Source organism: Magnolia sinica, chromosome 1 (assembly GCF_029962835.1).
Source record: "Magnolia sinica isolate HGM2019 chromosome 1, MsV1, whole genome shotgun sequence".
NCBI lineage: Eukaryota > Viridiplantae > Streptophyta > Magnoliopsida > Magnoliales > Magnoliaceae > Magnolia > Magnolia sinica.
The window spans coordinates 1,839,755-1,865,886 of NC_080573.1; the positions used below are offsets into that span (position 1 = coordinate 1,839,755).

At 40.2% G+C, this 26,132-nt stretch overlaps 1 protein-coding gene across 1 annotated transcript; it reads left to right on the forward strand.

Moving 5' to 3' along the window:
* The first annotated feature begins 2,847 nt into the window (after window positions 1-2,847).
* LOC131235294 (ADP-ribosylation factor GTPase-activating protein AGD5) lies at window positions 2,848-25,248 on the forward strand. The gene is made up of 11 exons (XM_058232464.1): window positions 2,848-3,107; window positions 10,822-10,880; window positions 11,674-11,764; window positions 13,009-13,063; window positions 13,204-13,294; window positions 13,384-13,597; window positions 15,313-15,508; window positions 16,114-16,292; window positions 17,029-17,289; window positions 17,379-17,437; window positions 24,876-25,248. The coding sequence occupies exons 1-11, from the start codon at window positions 3,057-3,059 to the stop codon at window positions 25,033-25,035; spliced, it is 1,416 nt and encodes a 471-aa protein (XP_058088447.1). The 5' UTR covers window positions 2,848-3,056; the 3' UTR covers window positions 25,036-25,248.
* Window positions 25,249-26,132: the final 884 nt, after the last annotated feature.

Consider the following 26,132-nt stretch of genomic DNA (forward strand, 5'->3'; position numbering starts at 1 on the left):
TCAAAGGAAGATTGACCACTTGCACTCAAAAAGGTACCGTAAGTCATGGTGCCACTTTCTTGCCATCATCCCACTTATATAAGACTCTGGTGCCATAAAATGGTGGGCCCCAACGTGATGATTACCTTATTTGAAACTAGGTTGATCGGCTTATGAGGTGGGTTGTTGTACGAAGGGATGAATGTTATGAGGTTGATCACTGTTTTTCTTAAGGATAACTATTCCGGATTCATGGAACTTTTTTAAACTCCTCACCATGATTTCTCGAATCCACTGAGAGATAAATTAAATTACGCCTAAAACTCCTACAATTCGCAACTTACTATAAATAATAAGTTTTAATCAAACTAAAACCTACCATTTATAGTAAAAACGGAATTAAAGAAGAGAAATGAGCATCGATCTCGTGGTATTTCACAAATCCGACTTAAGCAACCCGACGTAGTAGGTTGAGTGGCTAAAGTAGCTTGTTCTACTTTAAAATCATATGTTTTAAGTCCAATAACTTATTCTAAATTGTGAGATACGTCTAATTTAAGTTCTAACGGTCGAGTGGGCCTTTTCTAATCCATCTTGGCCAAGAAACTGTCCGCAACCTTCTCTACATCAATATACATGTTAAGTTAAACCACAAGGGCCATTTCATGTTTAGGATCAAATTCTTCCTTTGGAAAAAATATTATTCCACATAAAACTAACATTTGATGGACTCTAGAATTATAGTCAATTAATTAGATTTCACAATTGATATTGATCACCTGTATTTACAGGCACATATGAACAGGCCATGTAGGCAAAACACATGCATCCATGTTAAGTTTCAAAATTCATCAGATATTATTTCTAATATATTTCCTTTAGAGATTGGAAAGTAAAATACTGGGATTAATCCAATCATTAGGGTGGATTACAAATGCAGTTTGACACGGAAACGGATTGGCTACTCCCCTGCCACCATCCCGCTGGCTGATAATCTATGCTATGTGGGCTCCACCATAATGTATTTGTTTCATCCATTCCGTTCATCCATTTTTACATATCATTTTAGTGCTTGATACCAAAAATGAGAGGGATATAAATCTCATGTGAACCACACCACAGGAAAGTAATAGTGATTGGTTATCCACCATTAAAATCCTCCTAAGGCCCACTGTACTGTTTATTTGACATCCAATCTGTTGATTAGGTCATACAGGCCCAGATGAAGGGAAAAATAAAAATCAGCTTGATCCAAAACTTTTATGGCCCCCAAAATATTTTTAATGGTCAACACTCATTCAACACTGTTTCCTGTAATGTGGTCCACTTGAAATTGAGATATAGCCAATTTTCTTGTCTCATATCATAAAATGATCTTAAAAAATAGATGGACAGAATGGATGAAACACATACATCATGGTGGAGCCCACAGTACCGACCATCAGCCATTGGCTGATGGCAGGGGGAGTACCCAATCCGTTTCCATTTGACACCACCTAATCCCATGTTCCATCGGAGGCCCTTAGCCATCCATTGTTTCTCCCACGTAGTGGGCCACTCAATGAACATTGATAACCCCATTTTTGTGTTAGGCAATCCTTATGGTGGGGCCCATTAGGTTCATGGTGTTGATGTCCTACGGTGCGCTACTGAGTCAAGCAAAGCTGTATCAACATAAGCTATGCCAATACTAGTATGTCCGTGTTTACAGTGATAAGATAATGACCGTGTATATTTTTAAACAAGAAAAAATAAATAAATGAAAAGTGAAATATAGTAATATAATCATCACTAGTCTAATTTTTAAAAAAATACAATGTTGTGTGCATATGCATCATACTTGCCAACTATATATCACATGTGGCTGATTAAGTTCAAACATCTCATTTGTGCATATATGGCATTATCAATCTCAGGTGGGCCACACCACAGGAAACAATGATAATCTTTTTTCCTTTCCACCCACCACAGGAAACAATGATACAGGGATCTTTCTTTCCTTTCCACCCTTGAGAAGAAATGTATAGGGCTGTTGCTCCTATCCCATGGATGATGGTGAATTGAGAATTGAGGACCTGGCTATAATTTACGTGTGAGAGGACAGACGAGTTTGGATGTAAATGGACAATGTATGTATGTATCATAGTAGTAGCACACCTCCCTTATCACTAATTCTAGTTTTATATGTACATTGTATGTATCATAGTAGTAGCACACCACCTTTATTACGAATTCTGGATGTATCACGAATTAGTGAGGCCCGCTGATGCACTGATCACATTATCCATCCATCAGGATAATCTAGACCGTTGATCAATTAGGCCTACTTTGTAAAATTCTTACATCATGTGCTAAAATGGGCTGCCAAAACTGCGTAGATGTAAATGGTGGGCCCCCACGGATCCACCCTCCTCAAGTTCCGGCGATCGACAGCGGCACACTAGCCTGCTTCTCAGCAGAGGATGGACCGTGGCCCAACAAGTCACGGATCGGACAAGACTAACATTAAAAGATTTTGAGCCTGCAGCTGGACCATTTAAATGAATGGTCAGGATCATGCATGTGCGGGAACAAAGGATCTAAGCTGTGGCAACTCATCCGGACCGTCCAAATCATCCTCCCTTCTCTGAATAGAGCATAGCCCAAAAGTTACACCGACTCTAAGATGATAACCATCTAATTGATGGTCCATCAAACAGGGCAAGTGGTCCAAATCATCACGAAAAATCAGACGGGCATATCAGGCTGGACCATGCAGAGTGGCCCACGAGGCGAGTGGTCATGATCTCCTATCTCTGCCACGTGTCGACATCGTAGTCTACCGCCCAAAGAGGACAAGAGAAAGGGCGTGGATTCTTTCCCTGCCCAAAAAGTCAAGAGGCGCAATTGCATTCCGTCTGTCTTTCTCCTTCTCTCTCCGTTCTGATTCCCATCCTCGGATTTTCTGACGGGGGAGAGGAGAGAAAGAAAGGAAGGGAGAGAAAAAAACGTGGGCAGCATTTCTCTCCTCTTTCTCCTCCCTTCTCTCTTTCTGCTCGAATTCCCTTTGCATTTTCCGGTCAGCAGAATCGGGCAGCATGAACGAGAAGGCTTCCGTCACCAAAGAGCTCAATGCCAAGCACAAAAAGGTTCTCTCATCTGCTCCTTAATTTCTCAGAACCCGTCAAACTGCCCTCTGATTGGGTTTCTTCTTTTGAATTTGAATTTATTTGATTTTTATAGGAACGATCTCTTCATCTAAAGCCCTAGTTTTGATTTTTTTAATCTCTCATTACGGCTTTGATAATTGGATGAATCTGATTCCGTAGAAATCAAATTGATGGGAATTTTCGATCTGGGTTTGATTTTTCCTCTTTTGTATTATTATTATTATTATTTTCCTTTTCTTGGATTTTATTAAAAAGATCTTGATTTGGGTTGAGTGGTTAATCAGAACACGATTTACGTAAGGAGGTTTGCAATTCATTGCCCGGATTATTATTATTATTATTATTTTCTTTTATGCAGTACATAGGTTTGAATGTGAGTGCTGGGCACGTTTGGATGTCCACCCAGATCTAGATTTGAGAGGATAGAGAACTTTAAATTAGATTTCAGAAAAGCTAGCTGTTTGGAGGCGTTCGTTTTCCATAATTGGAACCAGAAAAGGCAAACTTTTGCCCTAAATCTTGAGCGGTGTGGACTAGAAACGGCCTGGCTCATGATCTGGTCAGAAAACGTTTGTCCACTTGTTGTTTCGGGTCTGCCTAGTTGGGCTCTCTTGTTGGTTTTCTTGAAAGCTATCATCTTTGATTACCTTGCTTTCTGAATTATGGGTTTGGTGGATCTTTGTTTGCTCCTCATCTTTTCTTTCCCTCTGAAATTTGGTTGAGACATGATTTTTGGATGAGGAGAATTGAAGCTGGTGATGGATGAAATCTACTTGGAAGAGGACCATGTTTCATGTATCATTATTTTCCTCTTTTATTTTCTTGATTTCTTGAGTTTATGTGAATTTGCATTTTTACCGATAGTGTTTTCCTGATATTTTCTAATTTATCCATTTGGTGCATCAAAAGTTTAGCCTTTAAAAAAAAATTATTATTTATTAATTTTTGCCAGCTTACCCGCTTTTTTCTTAAACAAATAACTTTCATTAATTTTTTTCTTAAATGAATAACTTTCATTATGTATTTTTCAATATTTTCACTTTTACTATCCCCAACTAGTACTGTAAATGGTCGGGTTTGGGTCAGGTCCTGGTGCACACATTTCCAGACATGCCAAAGGGGCGGTTTCGGGTCTTGTCGGGTCCAAGTCCTGTCAAATTCAGGTATGGGTACCAGATATGAGGCCGTGGACTTGAATCCTATTGGGTTTGGGGACCTGTTTGGTATTGGAACACTTGCTTCATGTTGGGTCTGACTTCTACCATTTTGGAATGGGTATGTAGGATAGTTTACCACAATTTTGAAAATGGTTGTCAATGTCCTTCTGGGATGTGGCGCTTATACATGGATATCCATGCTATCTGAAATGTGGGGAAAATTTTGGGCCGAAAATTGAAAATACCGTGATCAAGCAATTCTAACTATTCAATTGATGGCTGCTGAATGGATGTTTAAAATTAAAATGATGAGTGGTCCAAGTTTCAAGTGCAAAATAAAACGGTTACTATCATCTCACAGTGTAATTATTGGGTTATGCCCCATCTAATTGGGTCTGCGATTTGGATGGTCTGAATTGCTGTAAAGCTATGCCATTTGTACTGTATCATGGGAATTTAGCCCACTACACATTGCTTGGGCTGAATGGTTGCATAGAAACATAAGAATTTTGAGGTCTTTTACGAGTCCTTTTATCACCTTGTCAAGGATTTTTGCATAGTGCTCATCACAGAAAGAAAGGGAGACAGGATTTCAGCGACAACCAAATTGAAAGATGAAATTTAAAATTGCTACATACCTTTTGTGAAGATCAAATGAACAAAAACCTCCTTTCAAGATTGATCATTGAGCCTGTAACATGGATAACAAATGCAATAAAACCGCTGCTGCTAATGCAGTTGGAAGAGTGACACATGTTCAAGACAGAAGCAACTCATGCTATCTGCTGTAAAAAAAATCTTCTATTAAAAAATGTGATTCATAAAATCTTTTTTTGCTTTTGTATGTATGGCCTGCATTCCATTTACAATAGGCTTACACTAGGGTCAGTGTTGAGTCCATATCTTTTTGAATTTGTTATGGATGAATTAACTATGCATGCATAAATAAAGTATATCAATTGTAATTTTAGTAACGATAGGATTATAGGAATTAAAACAAGGTAAGGTTGAAGACAAAGAAATACCCAAAATGACCACTTCCGATATCTTGGGCTGATATTTAATGAGAAGGGAGAGATTGAGAAGAATGTTGCTCATATAATTATAATTGGGTGGATGAAGTGGAGATGTGTTGGCCTCTGGAGTTTTATGTGATTGTTTCATCACATACTAACCAAATTGAAAGGGGAGATTTTGTAGGACAGCTATAAGACCAATTGTTCTTTGTCGGATGGAGTATTCGGCTGTCTAGGAACAACACGTTCATAAAATGATGTAGTTGAAATGAGGACGTTGAAATGGATGAGTGGCAAGATGAGGAAACACATAGGTAATAAGATGAGGGAAAGTAGACTTAGTTCGGTCATGTGTATTTGAGATTAAGAGTTGCATTGGTTTGAAGGAGTGAGTTGGTTCAAGTTCAAGGCTATAAAAGGGCAAGGGGAAGGCCCAAAAGGATGTGGGTAGAGGCAGTAAGAAAAGATTTGATGACCTATGGTTTGACTGAGGGTATGGTCCTTGATAAAGTGGAATGACCAAACATGATTCTTGTAGGTGTGGCCGACTCCAGTTGGGATAAGGCTCAGATGATGATGATAGGTGGGCTGCATGTCTATTTATAGGCCTAAGTACATTGAATTCTTATAGAGCTTAAACTAATTACTGTTGGTTCAACTAATCAATACCAGTTGCTCTTAACTACTTATAAAAGAACATAAAATGGATTAAAACTAGGTCTTCAATCTTGCACAACATACCAAGCCAACTAGGCACTCATCTAATCAAGGAAACTAACCAAGCTATGGTTATTGCTACTTTCTCTCAAGATTGGCAAACTCGGGACATGGATTCGATTCGCACACCTATAAAAGTTTGACTTGACTGAGTGCACATGGCCACTTGGCTGAGTCATGTTCCATAGAATTGGGCCGATTGTTCCCTCAGTGGTCCACACCATTGGTGGCAACTCATCCTCCTCATATGTGGTACACATATACTCCTGTCCAGACCATCCAAATTCTAGGGTATATTGTGCAGGGAACATACCACTAAAATCAAACTAGTCAAACAATCCTAATTATCCAATGATGGATATCAAATGGATGGTTAAAACTGAAATAGGTACACATCCAAATTGCGAAGGCAAAACAATATGATTACTATCCGTCTTCTAGTTATAGTTTTTGGTCATGCTCCATCCACAACTGGCCATCTATTTGGACAGTTTAAATTGCCGTACAAGCATGTCATGTATATACTAGAAGAGTTGCCACTATTATTAGATTCATGGTGAACATTCAGGAGTCTAGCCTCAACTTCTAAGTGCGAATCAAACATCATGTAACAACCCCATCTGATGGTTAATACAAGGCTCAAAAATGGTAAGTGTTGCATACGTTAACCCAAATTAAACTGTCGAGATTGCAAGACCCAATGTATATGGTTTATCATCCAAAATTTAGGTTAATTTAATGATCCCATTCTCTGATTAAAATACATTTCTTAGTTGAATTCCCACTGCTGACTATTTGCATTCTACATTTCAGTAATATCCATCCACCAATCAAATGGTTGAAAAATCAAAATCAATGTTACTTTATGAGTCCTCTAAATTGGGACCCACCATTTGGACAGTTTAGCTTAAGTTACGTATATGCCATCGATGAAATTTCTTGGTGCATGTGTATCAACCATCACACTCTACTGGAGTATCAAAGCTTCTCTCTGGTTTTAGGATTGAATGTGAATCGTCACACAACCTAAAGCTGCTGTAGCACATAGCATCACAAAAAGCAATAGAAGAAGAGCGGAGGAAGAAGAGAAGGAAGGAAGAAGAGAAGAGGGAAGAGGGAGAAGAGGAGGGAGAAGAAAAGATGACGAGGACCAGTACTTGCTTGGGTTTAGTGACTTGTTTGAGTCTCCAGGTCATGGAAAAACTTGGGAGAACTCACCCCATTCATATGGTGTTCCCCTCCACTGAGTTCCCAGCATTTTTGACTCGGTATGGTGTAAAAATGGTTGACTTGGGTGAGTCCTGAGTTAACTCGCTGAGTTGGCCAACTTGCTAACTGTAGCATGCCTGTGGCACATTCGGAAAGCAATGTGAAGAACCATGCATGTGGAAGCTGATTGCATCAATTCCCTTCCACACACACACACACACACACACACACACACCCAGCTTGGAAAAAACTTGCCCTCGAGTTGGAGGCTGATGTTGATTCTGAAACTTGATCACCCCCCATGGTGAGTCTTCTTGGGTATCCGTGGAAGTTGGTGATGAAGCTCTCCATGCTGTCTAGGCATGGAAGACTCATGTTCTCCTTTTCTCTTTCATCCTCTATTGCGTGTCACTCCTTCTGTGTCGGGTTCATGGCTTGCTTGTCATGTTTTCTTATTTCTAGCATACATTCCTTTTTTGTGTCTTGGATAACTATGTCACTGTTTTTATAGTTCTCGTCGTGTTGGATCAATTACTTGTATTCCATCACCTTACCATGGTGATCGTTCCGTAGTGGTCTGAGGATGACCTCTCTTCTTCCATGCTTGAAATTGTAAGTATGGGTGAATCCATGGTATTGCACACGGCCATCATATATCCATGGACGTCCAAGTAAATTATGACACACCCTTATTAGTACAACATCACACCATGCAGAGTTAATGTAATGCTGTTCCAATGAATAAGTCACCAGACATTGACGGGACGTTTTTACGGTCTCAATTCTTATTCTGGCAGCCCAATGGGATTATGGATACCTTTCCGCTTGCAGTTGCAGCTGATTGACCATTCCTTGCAAAACGATGTTCAAGTTGCTGCCTTTGTCAATGATGACCTTCACAATCTTTACCTTCACATGTCATTTATCTGGAAAACAGTGGTTTGCAGCCATGTTTCATCCTTCTCTTCCTTAGAAATTGTCTTAATAGTGCCATAGGTTCTTCATTTAATTTTGCTAACACATCTTCGTTGCCATCATCATGGTTGACATCCTCACCCTTAAACTCTTCTTTGACAGTCTCATCACAGTAATTGAGGCCTTTTGCTCCACATTTATAGCTAGAGAATCTTTCAGAATCGTTCTTTGATGTCTCCCGTCTCCTTTACCACATTACAACCATCATTCTGTGAAATCCCTTGATTGTTGCTTTTGGTGATCATGTGAGTGGTGAACAATGGTGTTAGTGAGGTACTTTTACCCATTGTTGTCGTGTGTGATCGCATTTGCGAATATGCGATTGCATATGCTATTTTCTTCAGAAGGATTGCATATGTTGTCATGGCATATGCGATCGAAGATAGTATGCGATGCATACTTTTTTGTGTGATAAGTCTGCAATTGCATATGTGAGTATGCGATGGCATACTATGTGAGTGTGTGATGGGCCGATGGCATACTCCATATGCAATCGCATATTGTTTTGTTAAATTTTATGTAAATATAATATAAGGAATTAAATATATAACTTAATTTATACATGGTCTAATAGTCTCAAACACTCGAACCACAATGAAATAGGTAAAAGAACCCAATCCAATCACTTGTAGTAATTAGGCAGTTTTTCCCAATTTTTAGATTTTTTTTTTTTTTTTCGATTTTTTCAATTTTCCCCTCCCCCCCTCCTTTTTAAAATTTTTAAAAAAGCCGGAGGAATATGCAAGCATATATGATTGCATATGTAATTTAACAACATTGCTTTCACCTTCTAGACTGGCGGCTACTAATAAAATAACAGTGGACTAAAACTAGGTCTTTAGTAAGTAAACCAACTAGGACACTTATTTAACAAGGAAACTTGCTAACTGTGCAAAGGTTACCGCAATGTCACCGTAGCACATTTGGAAAAAGATGCAAGGAACTATCCCTGTGGGGGCTGATTTTCTCAATTTCCTCGGCTTAAACCCTTTGAGCTACAAAAGAAGCCTTTCAAGGATCCATCATGCCATTACTCCACAATGTTATTTTTCCTCTTCATTTTAGTGCAAATCCCTTTTTCTACCAATCCCATTCTTTATGAAAGATCCATTTTCTGTTATGGTACCCTATCCTTTAAGCGAGCATTGTACTTGTGCCATACATGTTTGATAAAGCAACGTCAAGGGAGACTTGCCCATATTGTAGATGGGATTTTAGTTTGATATTTTTAACCTCAAACTATAGCTAACATTTCTCTAAAGAAACATTGAATGGAAGCTATCTACTTGGAAAAGAAGACATCTATCTCTAGGAGGTTGTCTAACATTGATGAAGGTAGCAATATCAAATCTCATGGTCTATTTCATGTCATTGTTTAGATGTCCAAAGTTTGTGCGAAGCCGTTTGGATAAATGTATAAGAAGCTTCTTATGGGAAGGAGCTGCAAAAAAGCACAAATTTCATTTGATGAACTGGGAGGAAGTATGCAAGCCTTTTCAGGAAGGGGAAGCGGGTATTAGAAGTTTGGAAACAATGAACTTGGCGCTTTGGGGAAAATGGTTATGGCATTTCAGTGGAGAGGACAATCATTTATTTTCGGTGGCGAGGACATTTATTTTCGAGATCTGTTGTTTTCTTGTTGCTTTTCTTTTTTTGGCTTTGGCCTAATAAAGTTGATCATCTTTAAAAAAAAGTGTATGCAAGATGAAGAATTGGTGGGCCATCTATTTCTGCATTGTCTTTTTGCAAGAGAACTTTGGGATTATTTTATTTTATTTTTATTGTTTATTTTTTTATTTTAAAATTTTTTTTTGGTAGATTTCGATACTCTGTGGGTATTGCCAGGAAGTATCAAAAGCTTTTTCAGGTCTTGGCATGGGGAAGGAATTGGAAAGGAAGGGAAAGAAGTGCGGAACATTATTTTAGTGGCTGGAATCTGGGTGTTATGGAATGAGAGGAACAACAAGTGTTTCAAGAATAGAAGCTGTCGGGTATTGGATGTTTTCAAGAAGGCTAAAGCGAATATAGTAGAATGGGTAATGCATGGGCATTTTCACACTGGGCTCAAGTGGGGTGGCCTATGGGATGCAGGGGCTGGGGCACGACCAGGGTGGGAGGCCTGTGTGAGGCGGGTGGCTCGTGTGAAGCGGAACCCATGTGAAATGGGGCTCATGAGGGGGGTTCGGCCGATGTCCTAACACATGGGATGTGGGGCCAGAGTTATGAGATAAAGGGATTGATTTGCCATGCTTTATCAGTTTGAGCTTTTAGAGCAAGTGGTTAATTATCCTGCATCAATTGGTGATAGATTTTAAAGGTTTAGGATAGTTTTTGTGCTTTTTCTATCTTATCCTTTTGTATTCTGTATGCTTCGGGCTTCAGCCCAACAATAATAAATCATTGCCTTTCAAAAAAAAAAACATTGCATTGTTAATAGCCATATGCACTAATGGGGCTCTTAGTTCATTACCTTATCAGCAACCTCATTGACAAACCACCCCCCCCTCTCTTTAATTCCTCTTCTTGTTCACTTCTATAGATATGTATTGGTTTCCCTTTGTTATAATTTGGGATTGATTTTTTTTTTTTAATTTCCTTCATTTGGTGCATCATTTGCAGATATTGGAAGGACTTCTTAAATTGCCAGAGAATAGGGAATGTGCTGACTGCAAAAGCAAGTAGGTATCTTGGATGAATTGTGATAACGAATGATCTTTTAAGAAGCTACTTGTAACTCTTTTTGCGTATACAATGTTTACATCATCAACCCACCTGTTAGTTGGGAATGCATGCTTATGATTGTATCCCCTACAGCTTGCAAGGCACTTGATATAGGAGATGTAGAGCTATTATTATAGCTTGCAAATGTTTCATGCGAATTAATCCTTGTGTTTAGTTCCTGCCCAAACTCCACCTGTTAGTTACATGCATGAAACAGGATTTGTAAAGCTGCTTCCAAATATCTGGGACAAGGTTACAATGATATGGTTCCCACTTGTGCTCAGTTACCATTCTACAATGCCATTGAAAATGAAATATGAAACATTTTTTTATCATGGTTTTTGGCAATTTTCATGCTATGAAGGTTCTTTTAGATTAAGTATATTGAGAATCTACTAGAAGCATGGTTAGATTCTCATCCAAGATGAGCTGCCACTATAGATGTCTCATATTTCATTCTTAAAAAAGTTGTCTCATATTTTTGGTCCTACTGTGTGCATATGGATGGCTCGCCTGAGATGGTACTACTGCATCAATAATTTTTTTTTTTTTTTTGATGTAATGGATGATGGCTAGTGTATTGTTGCTCTCAGCCAATACTTGAGAAGTTTTGTTTCATGAGCTGCACAGTATGTGCTTTGTGACGAAGATTTTTAATCACAACTTGATCTTCAAGAAGTGCTAAACCTGTGTTGATATATGTTTCGGGATACATTCGTTGTGAATAAATTTGGCTCACCTTCCGTGCAGAGGTCCGCGATGGGCAAGTGTAAATTTGGGAATCTTCATCTGCATGCAGTGTTCTGGAATCCACAGAAGTCTAGGAGTACACATTTCAAAGGTGATATCCCCTATTTCCATGGTTTACTGTAGATTAAGCCCAGTTTCGCTGCATGAAAGGTTATGGAATCTTATGTTGTATCAGTTCTGCATGTTCAAAATATTGGAACTCATCTTCAATCGCTTTTCCTCTCTCTCTCTCTCTCTCTCTCTCTCTCTCTCTCTATCTCTCTCTCTTTTGATAGTTCTTCCTTCAATTTACTGAAGCTTCTTCCATTGAAGAGAACACCATCCTTAATGCCTGGTAACTTAGCCCCTTAGGAGCTCCTAACATTGAAATCACCCTCCTTGGTAGCTAAACCTTTTTTCAGATCTTCTATAGGTTAATGATTTTTGAGCTTGTACCATTTCTTGCTTCTTCCACTAGTGCTGTCAGCTACACCTCTGCAATTAAAGTAAGGCCTAAATGTTGTTTAGGGAATAAAGCTTCCATGAATGACTGATTCTCCTGGTGATGGCCGGTTTCTCGAATAGATACTTGATTGCTGATCATCAATTCTTCACTCTTGATTCAGATGCAATTCTCAAGAACCTCTGGCCTCTCTTTTCTTAACTCGGAAAGGTGAAAATCCTAATACAACTCCACCTACCTCCATGGGCCCACCTTTTTTAACCAAATATGCTCTTCCAGAATCTGTAACTTTCAAAAACTGAGATTCACTCGTGGGAGAGGCCTAAAATTGAAGTCCGCTTATGTCTAATTTAGGACATGGGTCCAACAATGATTGGTCTATGATTTATTAGTATAACCATATTAATATATTTTCTCAACTATATTTACTGGTTAGCTTTGTATCCCTGCTAGGTCTAAAGATTGAAATTTGATGCAGTTAAATGAAGTTCAATATTGTACACTCCAATTTTCTGGAGGATTAAGTTTCCAGATCTACAGATTTGATAGTTCCTTTGTTTATGGCATCACTACCTCCGTCCTTTACGATTTCTTTCCATTTTAGGCCATTCATCTAGACTCGCCATTGCCTGAAAATGAAAATATGCCATTTCCTCGAAAAATCTGACAGATTGCAGCGGGGGTGGTGGTTTGGATCAGTCAAACAGAACTTGTTGCAGTAGACATAAGGTGTTTGCTTTTGCTGGCTGGACACTTGCCAAGGTGTTCTACAACAGTCAGATTCAATATTGCAGTAGCCATGGTGTTTTAATTATGTGACACAGACTTCGGATAATCTTCCCGGTTATTGTTTGCCTTCTGCTCCAACTGAAAGTATTGGCTATGTGCTGCAGGTACGATCTGCTACACTCGACACATGGCTTCCAGAACAGGTTGCATTTATTCAAAGTAAGCATGCAGAACACTTCTCAGGCTTACATTTCTTATGAGCTTTTAAATTGCCACAAATCTGCCTACCAACGAGGACAGCTTCTTAGCCTTCTTTATATTGATTTTAATATTGGTCTTACTCTTTTGGTTGTATGCAGCAATGGGAAATGAGAAGTCAAATAGCTACTGGGAAGCAGAACTGCCTCCAAATTACGACAGAGTCGGGATTGAAAATTTCATTCGAGCGAAGTATGGTTCGCTTTTCCTTGATATTCTTTAATTAATTGGTGCAAGGGCATGACTCGCTTTGAAACTAACTGGTAATGTGTAATTGTCAGATATGAAGAGAAGAGATGGGTTCCAAGGAACTCAACATCAAAATCACCTTCTAAGGCACGGGAAGAAAAAGCTTCCATACCCAAGCAGAGAGCTGGGGACAGAGGTGGCCATGGATACACCAATAGTGTAGAGCCTCCTTCCGAGGAGCGTAGAAACCTTCCACCTCCTACTGCCAAAATTCAAATGCCTGTTGCTCCCAAGGTTTCTGATCAGGTAAATGTAGTGCATTGTCCTTTTGAGAGGATTTTGACGTAATTGATTTCTACATGGATGCTTTTCTTTGGTGTTGATGTGATGTCAAAGTTCGATTAGTTTGTGAATGGAGATTCTAATTCCAAACACTCCATCTTCAATCATCGAACAGAAAGGTACAACTGGTGCCAGTGTATCAATTGTGTGTGGCCTCTGGGGCATCCATAGGATTGTCCTATGGTTAACATTCCTTAGGCTAAACTTATGGTTAGTCCATTTATCTGGTGGGCTGTGTATGTATGAAGAAATGAATGGTTAGAAAAATGATAACCAACAGTCACATTCGAGGATTATATGTTGCTGGCCTGATGATTGGGCCAACTTGAATTTTAGGATGGATTCATCATACAAGCACTGATGAGACTGTCTGAAGAACGTACGGGTCCTGCACACGTGGTCAGTTTGTATTTCGCCCTTGAAGATGGGGAGCCTCTAATTAACATTCATTGGCTAATACTCATTTTTAACTATTAAGTATGTGACGCTTGTTGATCAAATGATGATTCCATTAGTTTTGGAAATAAAGTTACTTTTAGGTAGCTGTGAGTAACTTAGGGCCCTTTTGGATACCACCAAATAAGTTACTTTTTCTACTTACAACAGTAGATAAGTAACTTATTTGAGATAAGCGGGTTTGGTTTAAGATCAATTATAAGTAACTTTTTTACTTAAAGGCACTCAATCACTTCAGCTTAATAAGTAGAAACCAAGACAAGCTACTTGAGGCATAAGTTACTTAAGTAACTTACGATCCAAAAGCCCCCTTAGTGTCTAATTGGACCCTCAAATCCATCAAATTAGGTTTCCTACTCAGAACTGGTGACACATCCATGCCACACAAGCCGGCCAATTGAAATAAGGCCCAAGGGTCGTGATCAAGGATCTGAATCATTCCAACGGTCAATATTGAAGATTTGGACAACTTTGAGAATGCAGTTTAGTATGATGGAAAATTAGTCATCCTAATGTGGATTCTGGACCTGATCAGTGGTCATTTAGTTAGTTTTTAGAGTTAAGAGTGTTTGTTGAACTAGTCTTCCTTCAGTGTTTTTGTCACTTGGTGGGCTCGTTTCTGGATATTAAAAGATTTATGAATGATATGAAATTTCCCATTTGAAAGCCTATTGAGTAAGCTTTTATACGACCCATATCATTTGAGTTATGACCAATTTGTGGAAAGCGTGAATCATTTTGATAGGATCAGAGATATTTTGGTCATTATTAATATTTTATTGAAATAGATAGATTATAAACAATGGATGGTTACAATTAGCCGAGGTTTTGTTTTGCTTTGTATTTGGACCATTGGTTAATCTCTCTCTCTCTCTCTCACTTATATATATATATATATATATATGTCCATTTTGTCATACACTTGTGCATTACTAGATGAGTGGAGCAGGGTGATATTTGGGTCAGTAATGTTCATGGTGGGCCCTAGTTGATGAATAGCCTGGATCCATCACACATGTTGCGAATCACCTTAGCACCCATCTTCTACGTAACATCTGTTTGTTTGATGGTCTAAACACCTTCTTGGTCTTATTGGATGTCTTTCACTTAGCAATACGAGATTTCTTGTGCATCAACTAAAGCTTTGTGTTTTCCTGAATTGTGCATGGTAAAATGGGATTTCACTAACTTGTTAGCATGCCTGACTTGAGCTGACAAAACAGGTTTCTTCTAATTCAAAAGCAGAGCCGGTCCCGGTGCAGGCTGATTCAACACAGAAAGTGCAACCTACACCCAATATCCCACCTCCAAAGGTTGATTATGCCACTGATCTTTTCAATATGCTTTCTATGGATGGCCCAAGTCAAAATGGCTCAGAGTCATCTTCTGTTGACGATATTTCTTGGGCGGGATTTCAGTGTAAGTGTTATGCATAATTCGATACTCTCACTGATCATCAATTGTTCCTTTCTGTTCATTGCTTTGCCTTTCACATATATAATTGTCATTACTGAAGGCCAACATCAAGCAGCCAGTATTGCTGCCTCTTGCTTTGGGGGAATGCCACTAATGAGTCCACACATCATGGAGTTCCATGAAATATGCAACAAAACTTGTGTTGTGCATGTGGCATGTGTATGGTGGTCAAGACCATTGATTTGGTGGACCACCACATGGATGTACCATGTACCAAAAAGGAAAGCAATCACTCTGTTAGTCATACGATCAGTGGCATAAACTCAATACATGAGCAACTGCCGACATTCTGCAGCAAAGCTTGCAACAATCAGATGGTCATAGTTATCCAGCTACTTCTATTTTTATGTATAGCCTATCCATGTGGGGATGGCACTAAATGGGACTTAAATAAATCTCACATTCTAGTAAAATGTCTTTTGTTTTTATTTACTGATATTTCTTTTCCAACTAATCCATGGTTTTTCTCGGTGTTGTTATGATGTTTATAATACTTAGTCTTTTTATCCAATGACTACATCCTGTTCTTTGAAACTTGAACCATGCAGCTGCAGAAGCAACAGACACAACAGAGAAAGTTGGCTCTGCGAAGCCAGTAGAAAGTAAGGCCCAACCAATGTCTGGAATTGAGGACCTATTTAAAGACTCGCCGTCAGCTACTCAGCCTCCAGTTTCTGTGAATTCCCAGAAGGATGTAAAGAATGATATTATGGGCCTCTTTGAAAAGGTGAATGCTGCTTTGTGGTCATTTGGATTTTGTTGTCAGTAGACAAATGATGGGTCGTAGCCAATGGGAGATTAATGAAGCGAGTTCATTATCAGTGTTGATTTTCTAGTGTCTTCAGTCAAAGACCTGGGGATCATTGTGGAACTCAATCCAGTCATCTTGCTTTGGCTGGGATTTGAGTACCTTGTCCAAACTTGATCGTTTATGAAAAAAACATGCAAAGGCTACTCCCTCAGAATAGGTCCTTGAATTATTCTCTCCTTCATGTGCTTGAGATCTGGATAGTGCATCAGATGGGCACCACTGTGTGGGCTGAAAATCAGGCTAATTCGTCATCAGGTGGCCACTGTGTATGTCAAATGTGGACCTTTAGTCAATTCCTGTAACTACATATTTTTTTTAATATCATGCACTGCTCACCTGATGACCGTACCGGGCCCAATTCAGACCGCCGCCAATAAATGGTGGGCCCACCTGATGAACAACTGGGATGAATCCGACGAAATTGGCATGCAGGAAGTAGGATGATCTTGCTAGCGTCTGTTGCCTTTACATTTCTCTTAAATTTAGTTGAACTTGGAAATTGGAAGGCGTTTCATTCTTCGAAAAAAAGAAAAAAAGAAAAACAAATTGGAAGGCTACTTACCTAGTCAAGTCTGAGTTTACTGTTAGTGTTATTTTTGTTGTTGTAAGTTACTCAGAAGAGTGTTATCTTATTGTTTTTGGTGTTCTGCAGTCCAATATGGTGTCACCATTTTCCATCCATCAACAACAACTTGCAATCCTGGCTCAGCAGCAGTCTCTTCTCATGGCAGCAGCAGCAAAGTCTGGAGGTGGTGTCCCAGCATTTCCTGGGAAACCCCTTCAGCCCGGATCTAAAGATGTCCAAATGCTTGGTGGCAGCTTGCCAGCACAAAACTGGCCAAATCTCGGCTTTCAGATTCCTGGAATGATGATGCCGGTAGTGGGACAAAATGATCTACATAAACTTACGCAGGTGAGAACTTTAAAGTTTAACGCCGAGTTCATCCTTTTTTAAATGCATAAAATGAAACTTGTCTTATTTCCTCCTGTTTTTATAAGCAGATGGGAAACATGAGACCAGCACAGCCTTTGGGGAATTCTGGTTCTTTTCCAACACCCAGGTACACTCTATCACTTAGTATAAATTTCTTTTGTTTTGTTTTTTTTTTTTTTTTTGAAAGTTTCATATGGATTCTCTGTTGCTTTAGTTTCATATGGAGCTGTTCGTTTCTGGGTTAGAGGGTGTTGATTTGGTTCAATGCCTTACTCCAAGTTTGGTATTTAGAAATAGGATTGGGCTTAGTTGTGGGGTTAGCTTTGTGGTTTATCTTTGCTGCTTATGAAGCAAGTGTCCATTTTGGAGAGGAAACTATTACTGCAGTGAAGAAGATATCTACCTTGTAGGCTGCCTCATGCTTATTAAATCGGCTTTTGCAAATATGCGATTTTACATCATACCATTATTCAGTTTGTCCGACTAGTATCATTAAAATTTGGAGAGGTGTCAAAGAGAATTCTTTGGATGGGTATGAAGGAGAAGCATATTTTTCAACTTGTGAAAGATCCCTTTTCTTTAGAAGCAGGACATTGGTAGTGGGTGTTGTGAGCCAGTTCATGCAGAATACAAGGAAGCCCATGATGAAGTGGTTCGTTGAATATTGAAATATGTTTGGGGCACGGTGAGCTATGGACTCCTGGACAAGGCAGGAGTTGCTCCTGATTTGGTAGGATTTTCTGATGCAGACTGGGTAGGAGATCCTTCTACTCACAGATCAACCATTGGGCACATGCAGTTTGGGAAGTGGGGCAGTTTCTTGGTGCAATAAGATCTGTGGAGCATGGAGAGTTCCGGGGTTGTCTCCTTTAGTTCTGGGCTTATCATCACTGTGCAAATATTTATGGTTATTTATATACTTTTCTTCATTGTGTGATAGCAGTTCATTATGTGTGTGTGAATGATCCATTTTGGGAAATGGTTATGGTGCTTTGGGGTTAAGAATGAGCCTCTCTTTAAGTAGGTCATAACATGCAAGTATGGGCTGTGTGGTGGGAGTTGTTCACAAAAGCTCACAATGCAGGTATTCTGAGGGGAGAATTCTCTCTTACAAGGGATGTTCGACGTGGGGATGGTTCTCGGGTTAGTTTTTGGTTCGATCTGTGCTGTGGAAACAAACCTCTGTGCAGGATTTTGCTAGGATTTTCAGTTCAGCAATCACACAATGTTATTCCGAGGTTGGGTGTACTGTGTTATGGGATCCAGATTTTTGCAGAAATCTAACTGACAAAGAGGCGGAAGAATAAATTGGACTTATGGAGCGGCCACAGATGGTACTTCCATTAAAAGGCAAGGACAAATGGAGGTGAAAACTTGATGGTTCATGGGTTCTCAAGGTGAAATCTTTCTATGGTTTACTCAAAGGCGCAGAGGGGATAGAAGAGAGGTTCACACAACTAGGATTTGGTTTTACAAGAGCCCGCCGAGAGTGGTAGCTGGGCAGGTTGTATCGGATAAGGTTTGTACTTTGGTCATCTATATTGAAAGAGATGATGATTATGAATTCCTGTCTCTGTAGACACACCACCTAGCATTAGAAATTCCCAAAAACCATTCGACTGGACCAAATCATGAGGGCCCTCTCCTCAACTCATACTTCACAAGGGATTGCAACTGTAGGATCAAAATAGATCCAATCCCTTCTTTTTTTGCCTTTGACTTTTTGCCATGCATCCACCTTAGGAAAATGCCATGTCCCCAGCTTGGGAATGTGCTGTGTCCCCCTTCATCCCTCTCCCCCTTCTTTCATTTCCCCTGCTTCTAGAAAAAAAGTAATAATAAAATAAACCCTTGGAAACCATCCTCCTAGAAGTTTACCTTGTGAGGAGAAGAAGAGGAGCAACAACACATCAGGAAAAGAGATAGGTTTCAAGGATTTAAGATCCCCTAATCTTCTCAGTTCAATTGGCAAGGGTGTGCGCTTAGGCCTTTTGGGTCTTGAGTTGCGGCTCCCAAACCATTGCAAGTAATCGGCAAGGGTGTGTGCCTAGACCACTTGGTTCTTGAGTTGCGGGTTCCAAACCATTACTCATGGGAAGGCTAGAGAGTTATTTCCTCTTTCTCGATATCTAGGCTCAAGGCCCTTCGCAGGATAGATGGGACATACCTAGATGATGTTTCGATTCATTTATGTGCTATTTTTCCATCCTCTCAATCTCCCATTGCTTGTTCCCTTTTCTTTTCTTTTCTTTTCTTTTCTTCTTCTTCTTCTTCTTCTTCTTCTTCTTCTTTTTTTTTTTTTTTTTTTTAATTTTTTATTATTTACGAAAAACAGTTTTGCCTAGACCTTTGATACCTTCGTTCTCCATAATTGAGGCCTCTTGGTCATTTGGTCCTATGGATCCTAGCCTTCAGTAGATTCCGAGAGTTTTAGCTAGTCGTGACTCCTTTTATTTATGTTTATTTTGATTTTATTATTATTATTATTATTATATTATATATTTTTTTATATTTGAAATTTTATGAACAAACAGCCAAAGCCGAAATTTACAAATATGCACAGACCAAAAAGAAAATTACAACTCTAGCCAACTATCAAGGAAATGATCAACCGCCTTGGATGCAATCACCCATTACAATACATTAAATTTAGCCTTATTAAACACCTCTGAAACCTGCCCCGACTGATTCCTGAAACACTGATTGTTCCTTTCTAACCATAAGAACCAAATCCCCACAAGCAAACAAAACCACTACACTTTTTTCTAACTTTTTCCTATACTCTCCACCACGCCACATGAAGAAAAACTGCGCAATGGAACACATCAAACCCATGTTATCTCGAACAACTTGAAAAAACCTTCCCAAATAGCTCTTGTTGGTCGAATAATCGCCAATGGTTTTGCTGGCCCATTCCACAATACGAGAAGTAGATAATGTGGATAATTTTTTCAACCATTGGCCGATGCTTTGCTACAGTGTTTGTTGGGGCCTTTTGCTCTCCATGGTCAATTTGTGAATTTTTCCATGCGTGGAACTAGGGGATTCATAGTAGGAAAAAGATGGAGGCTTTGGAGGTAGTCTTTGTTGGTGGGTTTATGGTTGATTTGGAAGGAAAGAAACAATAGAACACTTGGGAGCTCTTTAGATTGGGGCAAAGTTGTATCATTGACAAGTAGTTGACATAGGCACATATTCATGGTTTGTCAGCCCCCCTGTGCACGAGAACCTAGGCACTTTTGGACAAGTGGTTCAAGATATATGAACATTAAAGCATGGATTAGTTCTCTCACTAAAGACGTGGAACTTCTTGCCAATGATGCTTTATGTTTTTGATGCACATGAGGAACACTCTTATCCATACATGTGTGTGACATGTTTCAATGTGCCACGAGTGTAATCGTCTAAGTTCAAGCACCCCACATGTGCGCATGTGCCACCAGTAATCTTCAAACACCAAAAAATGTTGCATGTGTTAATGTGTCACCATCCATATTAAGCTCCCCACATGTGCCATAGTTCATCCTTCCTCCTCTTCCTAGGAATTTGATAAGCAAGGAATGGAACAAGTAGTCAGAAAAACATGTCCATGAACTAGTCCCAACAACATGTCCGTAGATAGCCCGTAACGACATAACTTGGCCTGAATCCAAACTCCACCCAATGATGAATCAGAATCGTGAGAAGTGTTCTTTTTCTTTGAATGTGGGGGTAGATTATTGAGCCAGTCGTATGTTTTAAGGATTTTGTGGGATGTAGCATGGACAAGACTTGGGATTGTGAACAAGTCTCTTTTGAGGCAGGTCATTGCATGCTAGTATTGACTCCATGATAGGGAGTGGCTCATAAAAGCTTCTTTGAAACACGGAGCCTCAACAATCTGTTAAAGTGTGTTCCAAGGAGAAAATGCTTTCTCTGATGGGTGAAGTTCGAGGCTGGGGATGGTTCTCGAGTTAGGTTTTGCTTGGAATCTGGCAACGACCTAGTTATGACTAGCAATCCATGGCATGATGTCAAGGTAAGCTAGTCATGGACATACTATTGCTGACTAGTTTCTTGTTTGTCAAACACCTTGGAACGAGGACAAGATAGATTGTGGCACATGTAAGCAATTTGAAAGATTAGTTGGTGGTACACCAACATATGTCATGCGCGCATTGAAGATCAAGGCAGGTCATGTGCAAGTATTGACTCCATGGTAGGGAGTGGTCACAAAAGCTTCTTCACAATACAAAAGGCCCAATGATCTGTTAAAGCATATTCCAAAGAAAGTTCCTTAAAAGGAAAAAAATCCAAAGAGAGAATGCTTTCTCTGAAGGGTGACGTTCAGGCTAGGATGGTTATTGGGTCAAGGCGTCTTTGGATTTGGGGAAAGTTGCGTTGTGATTAGCGATCTATGGCATGACAAGGTGGTCATGGACGTGTTATCGCTAACTAGTTGTTCTATCCCTTGCTGTCAAACAACACTTTGGAATAGGGACAAGATAGATTGTGGTGCATGTATGGAACTTAAAAGGTTGGTTGGTGGTACATTGACAAATGTTATGAACACATTGATATATGTGCTACATTTTTTAGTGCTTGAAGATTGATGGTGGCACATGCACATGTGGGATGCTTGAGCTTGGGCAGTTGTGCATATGACACAATGGAACATGCCGTGCATATGCACTTATGAGAGTGATTTTCATTGCATCGAAATTGTAAAGTATCATTGACAAGTAGTTCCACCTCTCCAGTAGAGACGGTCAATTCATGTTTTACGATCATATATCTATGACTACTTGTCTAAAAGTGTACTTGTCTAAAAGTGGCTAAGTTTTTGTGTACAAGGGGGTTGACAAATCATGGACATGTACTTCTCTCCATGACCACCAGTTAGGATACAACTTTTCCCAAATCCGAACAGCCCCTTACCATTTGGTTCCATCTATTGTGTGGAAACAAAACTCTGCCAGGATTTTGCTGGGATTTTCACTTTGGTTATTGCAAAGGAAGCAAGGATCATGTAATTTTAATTCCTTTATTGGTGGTATGGTGTTTTTTCCACCAAGCTCGAGTGGGGTCGCCTGTGTGATGCAATGACACACTCGGGGTGGGTGGGGCCCACGGGGGAGGTCTCGTGTTCAAGACTTCTCGCCGGGGGTGATTATTGCGCATTTCACACTAGGCTCAAGTGGGGTAGCCTGTGGGATGCGGGGATACACTCAGGTGGTAACCATGTGATTTGAGGCTCACAAGGGGGGTTCGGTCGAGGTCCTAACCCATGAGATGTGGGGCCTAGACCATGAGATAAAGGGATTAATTCACCATGCTCTAACAGTTCGAGCTTTTAGAGCAAGTGGTTAATTGTCCTGCATCAAATTGGTATCAGAGCAGGATGCCTCGTGTTCGAGACTCCTCACCGGGGGTGATTAATGCAGGGGCATTTTCACACCAGGCTCGAGTGGGGTCGCCTGTGGGATGCAGGGGCACATTCGGAGTGGGCGGGGCCCACGATGGAGGTCTTGTGTTCGAGACTCCTCATCGGGGGTGATTAATGTGCATTTCACACCGGGCTCGAGTGGAGTAGCCTGTGGGATGCGGGGACACACTCGAGGTGGGCGGCCCTTGTGAGGCGGTACCCATGTGATTTGGGGCCCATGAGGGGGGTTCGGTTGAGGTCTTAACGCATGAGATGTGGGGCCTGGGCTATGAGCTAAAGGGATTAATTCGCCATGCTTTAACAGTTTGAGCTTTTAGAGCAAGTGGTTAATTGTCCTACATCAACTGTCCTATGAAACCGCCCCCATCCTGAGGTTAGACGTTGGGAGGTTAAGCTTCACTTACACCTAACCACTAAGTGGCTTGCCCAAGGTACAAGGTTACTTCACCTTGGCCGTCCACCTAGCGAGCCATTTAAGGTATCTAGGGAAGTACATCACTAAGTGGTATGGTGTTTTGGGATCCGGTTATTTGCAGAAATCTAGCTTATGAAGAGGCTGAAGAATATATCAGACTTCAGGAGTGACTCCACAAATGGTACTTTCCATGATGGACACGGAATCTTGAAGGTTTGGGGGTTTTGATGATGAGATCTTTCCATAGTTTACTCAAAGGTATTGGAGGGGATAGAGGGGACGTCCCCACAGCTAGGATTTGGTTTTACAAGGTCCTATTGAGAGTTTTAGCTTGACAGCTTTGGATTAGAGAAGGCTCTTACCCGTGGATCATCAACGTAGCAAAGTAATGATACGTATGAATGATTATCTATTGTTTGAGAAGTGCATAATCTGTGGATAATTTGTTCATCCATTGCTCTTTTATGATAGAGATTTGGTGGAGGCCTTTTGTGCACTTCAACATAGTCTGGGTCATGCCATGGTCGATAAATGAAAATTTCTACAGGTCTGTATTGATTTGTAACAAAAGAAACAATTGGACTTGTAATGATAAATTGTGACTGCCACAAGCAGTCTTTTCTAGAATGACTGGGAAGGTTAGGTGATCAGGTGGGCATTAGTTCTCAAGGATTTTGCAGCCTGTATTAGGGATGAGCTGTTCAGTTCTTGGGTTGAGGTCTAGCCTCTCTTATCCTGGATGATCTATAATCATCCCTTTTGTTACAGGCTGGAGTTTCCACCTTTTTTGTCTGGTTTTAATTAAATTATTGTTACCCTTGTGTCTTTATTTCCTCTCGCATTTGAGAATAGTGGCTTGCCAATGACAACTCAGCATTCGGTTGTTGTCTAGCTAGAGCTGCAGGTGTTTCCTGTGGTTTCTTTAGAAATGCTCGTGTGGTGGGCATGCAAGGGGTGCTCCTGCTGGAGGACAGCTGATTGTTGAGCTGTCAATTTGGGCCCACTTGCTTCCCATTCAACAGGAGGGCATGCATTGCCCCAAACAGGAACTAAAGACTTAATGGGGGTTCAGCTTTTAGACATCCACAATGTTCTCCTTGGGGGGTTTGGAGTGGATGTTGAGAGTTGGATTGCGTTTGTTCTAGGTTTTATAGCTCCATTTCTGACCCCTTTCTTTCTCTTCATTGGTTGCACTGGCTTGAGCTAGTCATAATCTTTACTAATATCACCCATCATCATAACCTTGTTTTCTGGGGTCAGCTAGTTATCTTGGCTAGTGAGAGGGTTTGAGTATTTGAATCCAAGGTTTGCACGAAATTCAATTCCCGTTGAGGGCTTCAATGTATGCTCGATTGAGTACTTTGAGAGTTTATTAAGCATTGGATACTCAATCCAGTGTTTTCAGTTACTCAAGAATTTGAACTACCCCTTGATCTGTGTGACCTTGTCCTGGTTGAGTGGACTCAGCAGCTTTTTCATGGCCGCACCCTGATCATGTTTCCAACTAGTAGATGAAGTATCGTTTTGTAGGTAGGTGTAGTTTGAGGCGTCCTTGATAAAGTATATCATTCTGAAGTATATCATTCTGTGAACTTGCTATTCACCTATTTCACTGCTCAGTTGAACCCCACATGTAAAATTAGCAAGATTTCTGGATCCCAGCATTTTAATAATATAAACATCCATCATTGAAATCATAATTACAATCTTATCTCTCTTTTGCAGCATGTACACCATGGGAACAGCTGCGCCTGCCAATGGAGTGGCCACCAGTGGAGTCCATAGGCCTCCTTCGGCATCTTCCGTCTCACCTGTTACCAGCACCAAATCCGCCACTGATTATGACTTCTCGTCACTAACGCAAGGGATGTTCTCAAAACCCTAGGCGGTCAGGATGAGCTGCTGGACCGCATGTTGGTTTTGGTCTTCCCTTAACAGTGGTGATTTACAGGAAATATAGCATTTGGAATCCCCTTCTCCATTGTTGGTGGATTGTAAGCTATTTGTAGAGGCAGTTACTGTTCTTTCTTTCTTTTTTGGGCTCTATTTGTATGAGTAGGTATATTGGAGTAATAAAGATGGGTTTAAATTGTTAAAAGATTGTTTTCTTTTTTTCTTTTTTCTTTTTATTCTTCCTCCTGATGTTGGGAGCTGCTCTTATCAGAACTATAGAAGTTTGGATGAAGAGTAGAAATGGATATTTCTTTGATTTTTTTCCTTTTCTTTTTTTCATATTTGTGAAATCAAACTGAAGGCTCCCACATAATCATATTCGTGGATGAATACATGTGTTTATCTCTAGGATTTACAAGTAGTGTTAAGCCAATTCGACCCCTGCAATTAGTAGTGTGAAGAGAAGTGTAAGCTTAGGTTTTTCTGTTACTTTTGCCCTCCAAACGTGTTAATTGTCTTTTCATTTATTTCCTCCCAGTAGCCGTCTATGGAAATTTCTATTTCTATATAGCCACAGCCCTGCTAGGAGGCAGTGCAACAAAAAGTGTGTGGGGGCCACTGTGATGTCTAGATCCAATTTGTCCATCTGTTGTTCCAGCTTGCAGTATGAGTTCGTCCCAAAAATAAAGCAGATCGAAGATTTAAGTGGGTCGGAAGTAGTAAGGATGGGATGCAGGTCATTAAAACCGTGGGACATGGTATCGGAAATAGTAAGTGGGACATAGTATCGGAAATAGTAGGGATGGGATGCATGTCATTAAAACTGTGGGACATGGTATCGGAAATGGTAGGGATGGGATGCATGTCATTAAAACCATTCAGCCTTCGCCTCGGTCTCTCTGTGTTTGTGCGTGTGGATGGGCTATATACAAAAAAAAATAACACTAATCAGTTCCTAGCCATTGTTTGTGGGATTATTGATGGAATGCTGACCGGGTCTTGGACCTTTTACAACTGCCCAAATTGTAATGATCAGGAATCATCCAGTCAGGGTTGGATGCCATCAAATCCTCAAGCGAATAATGGATA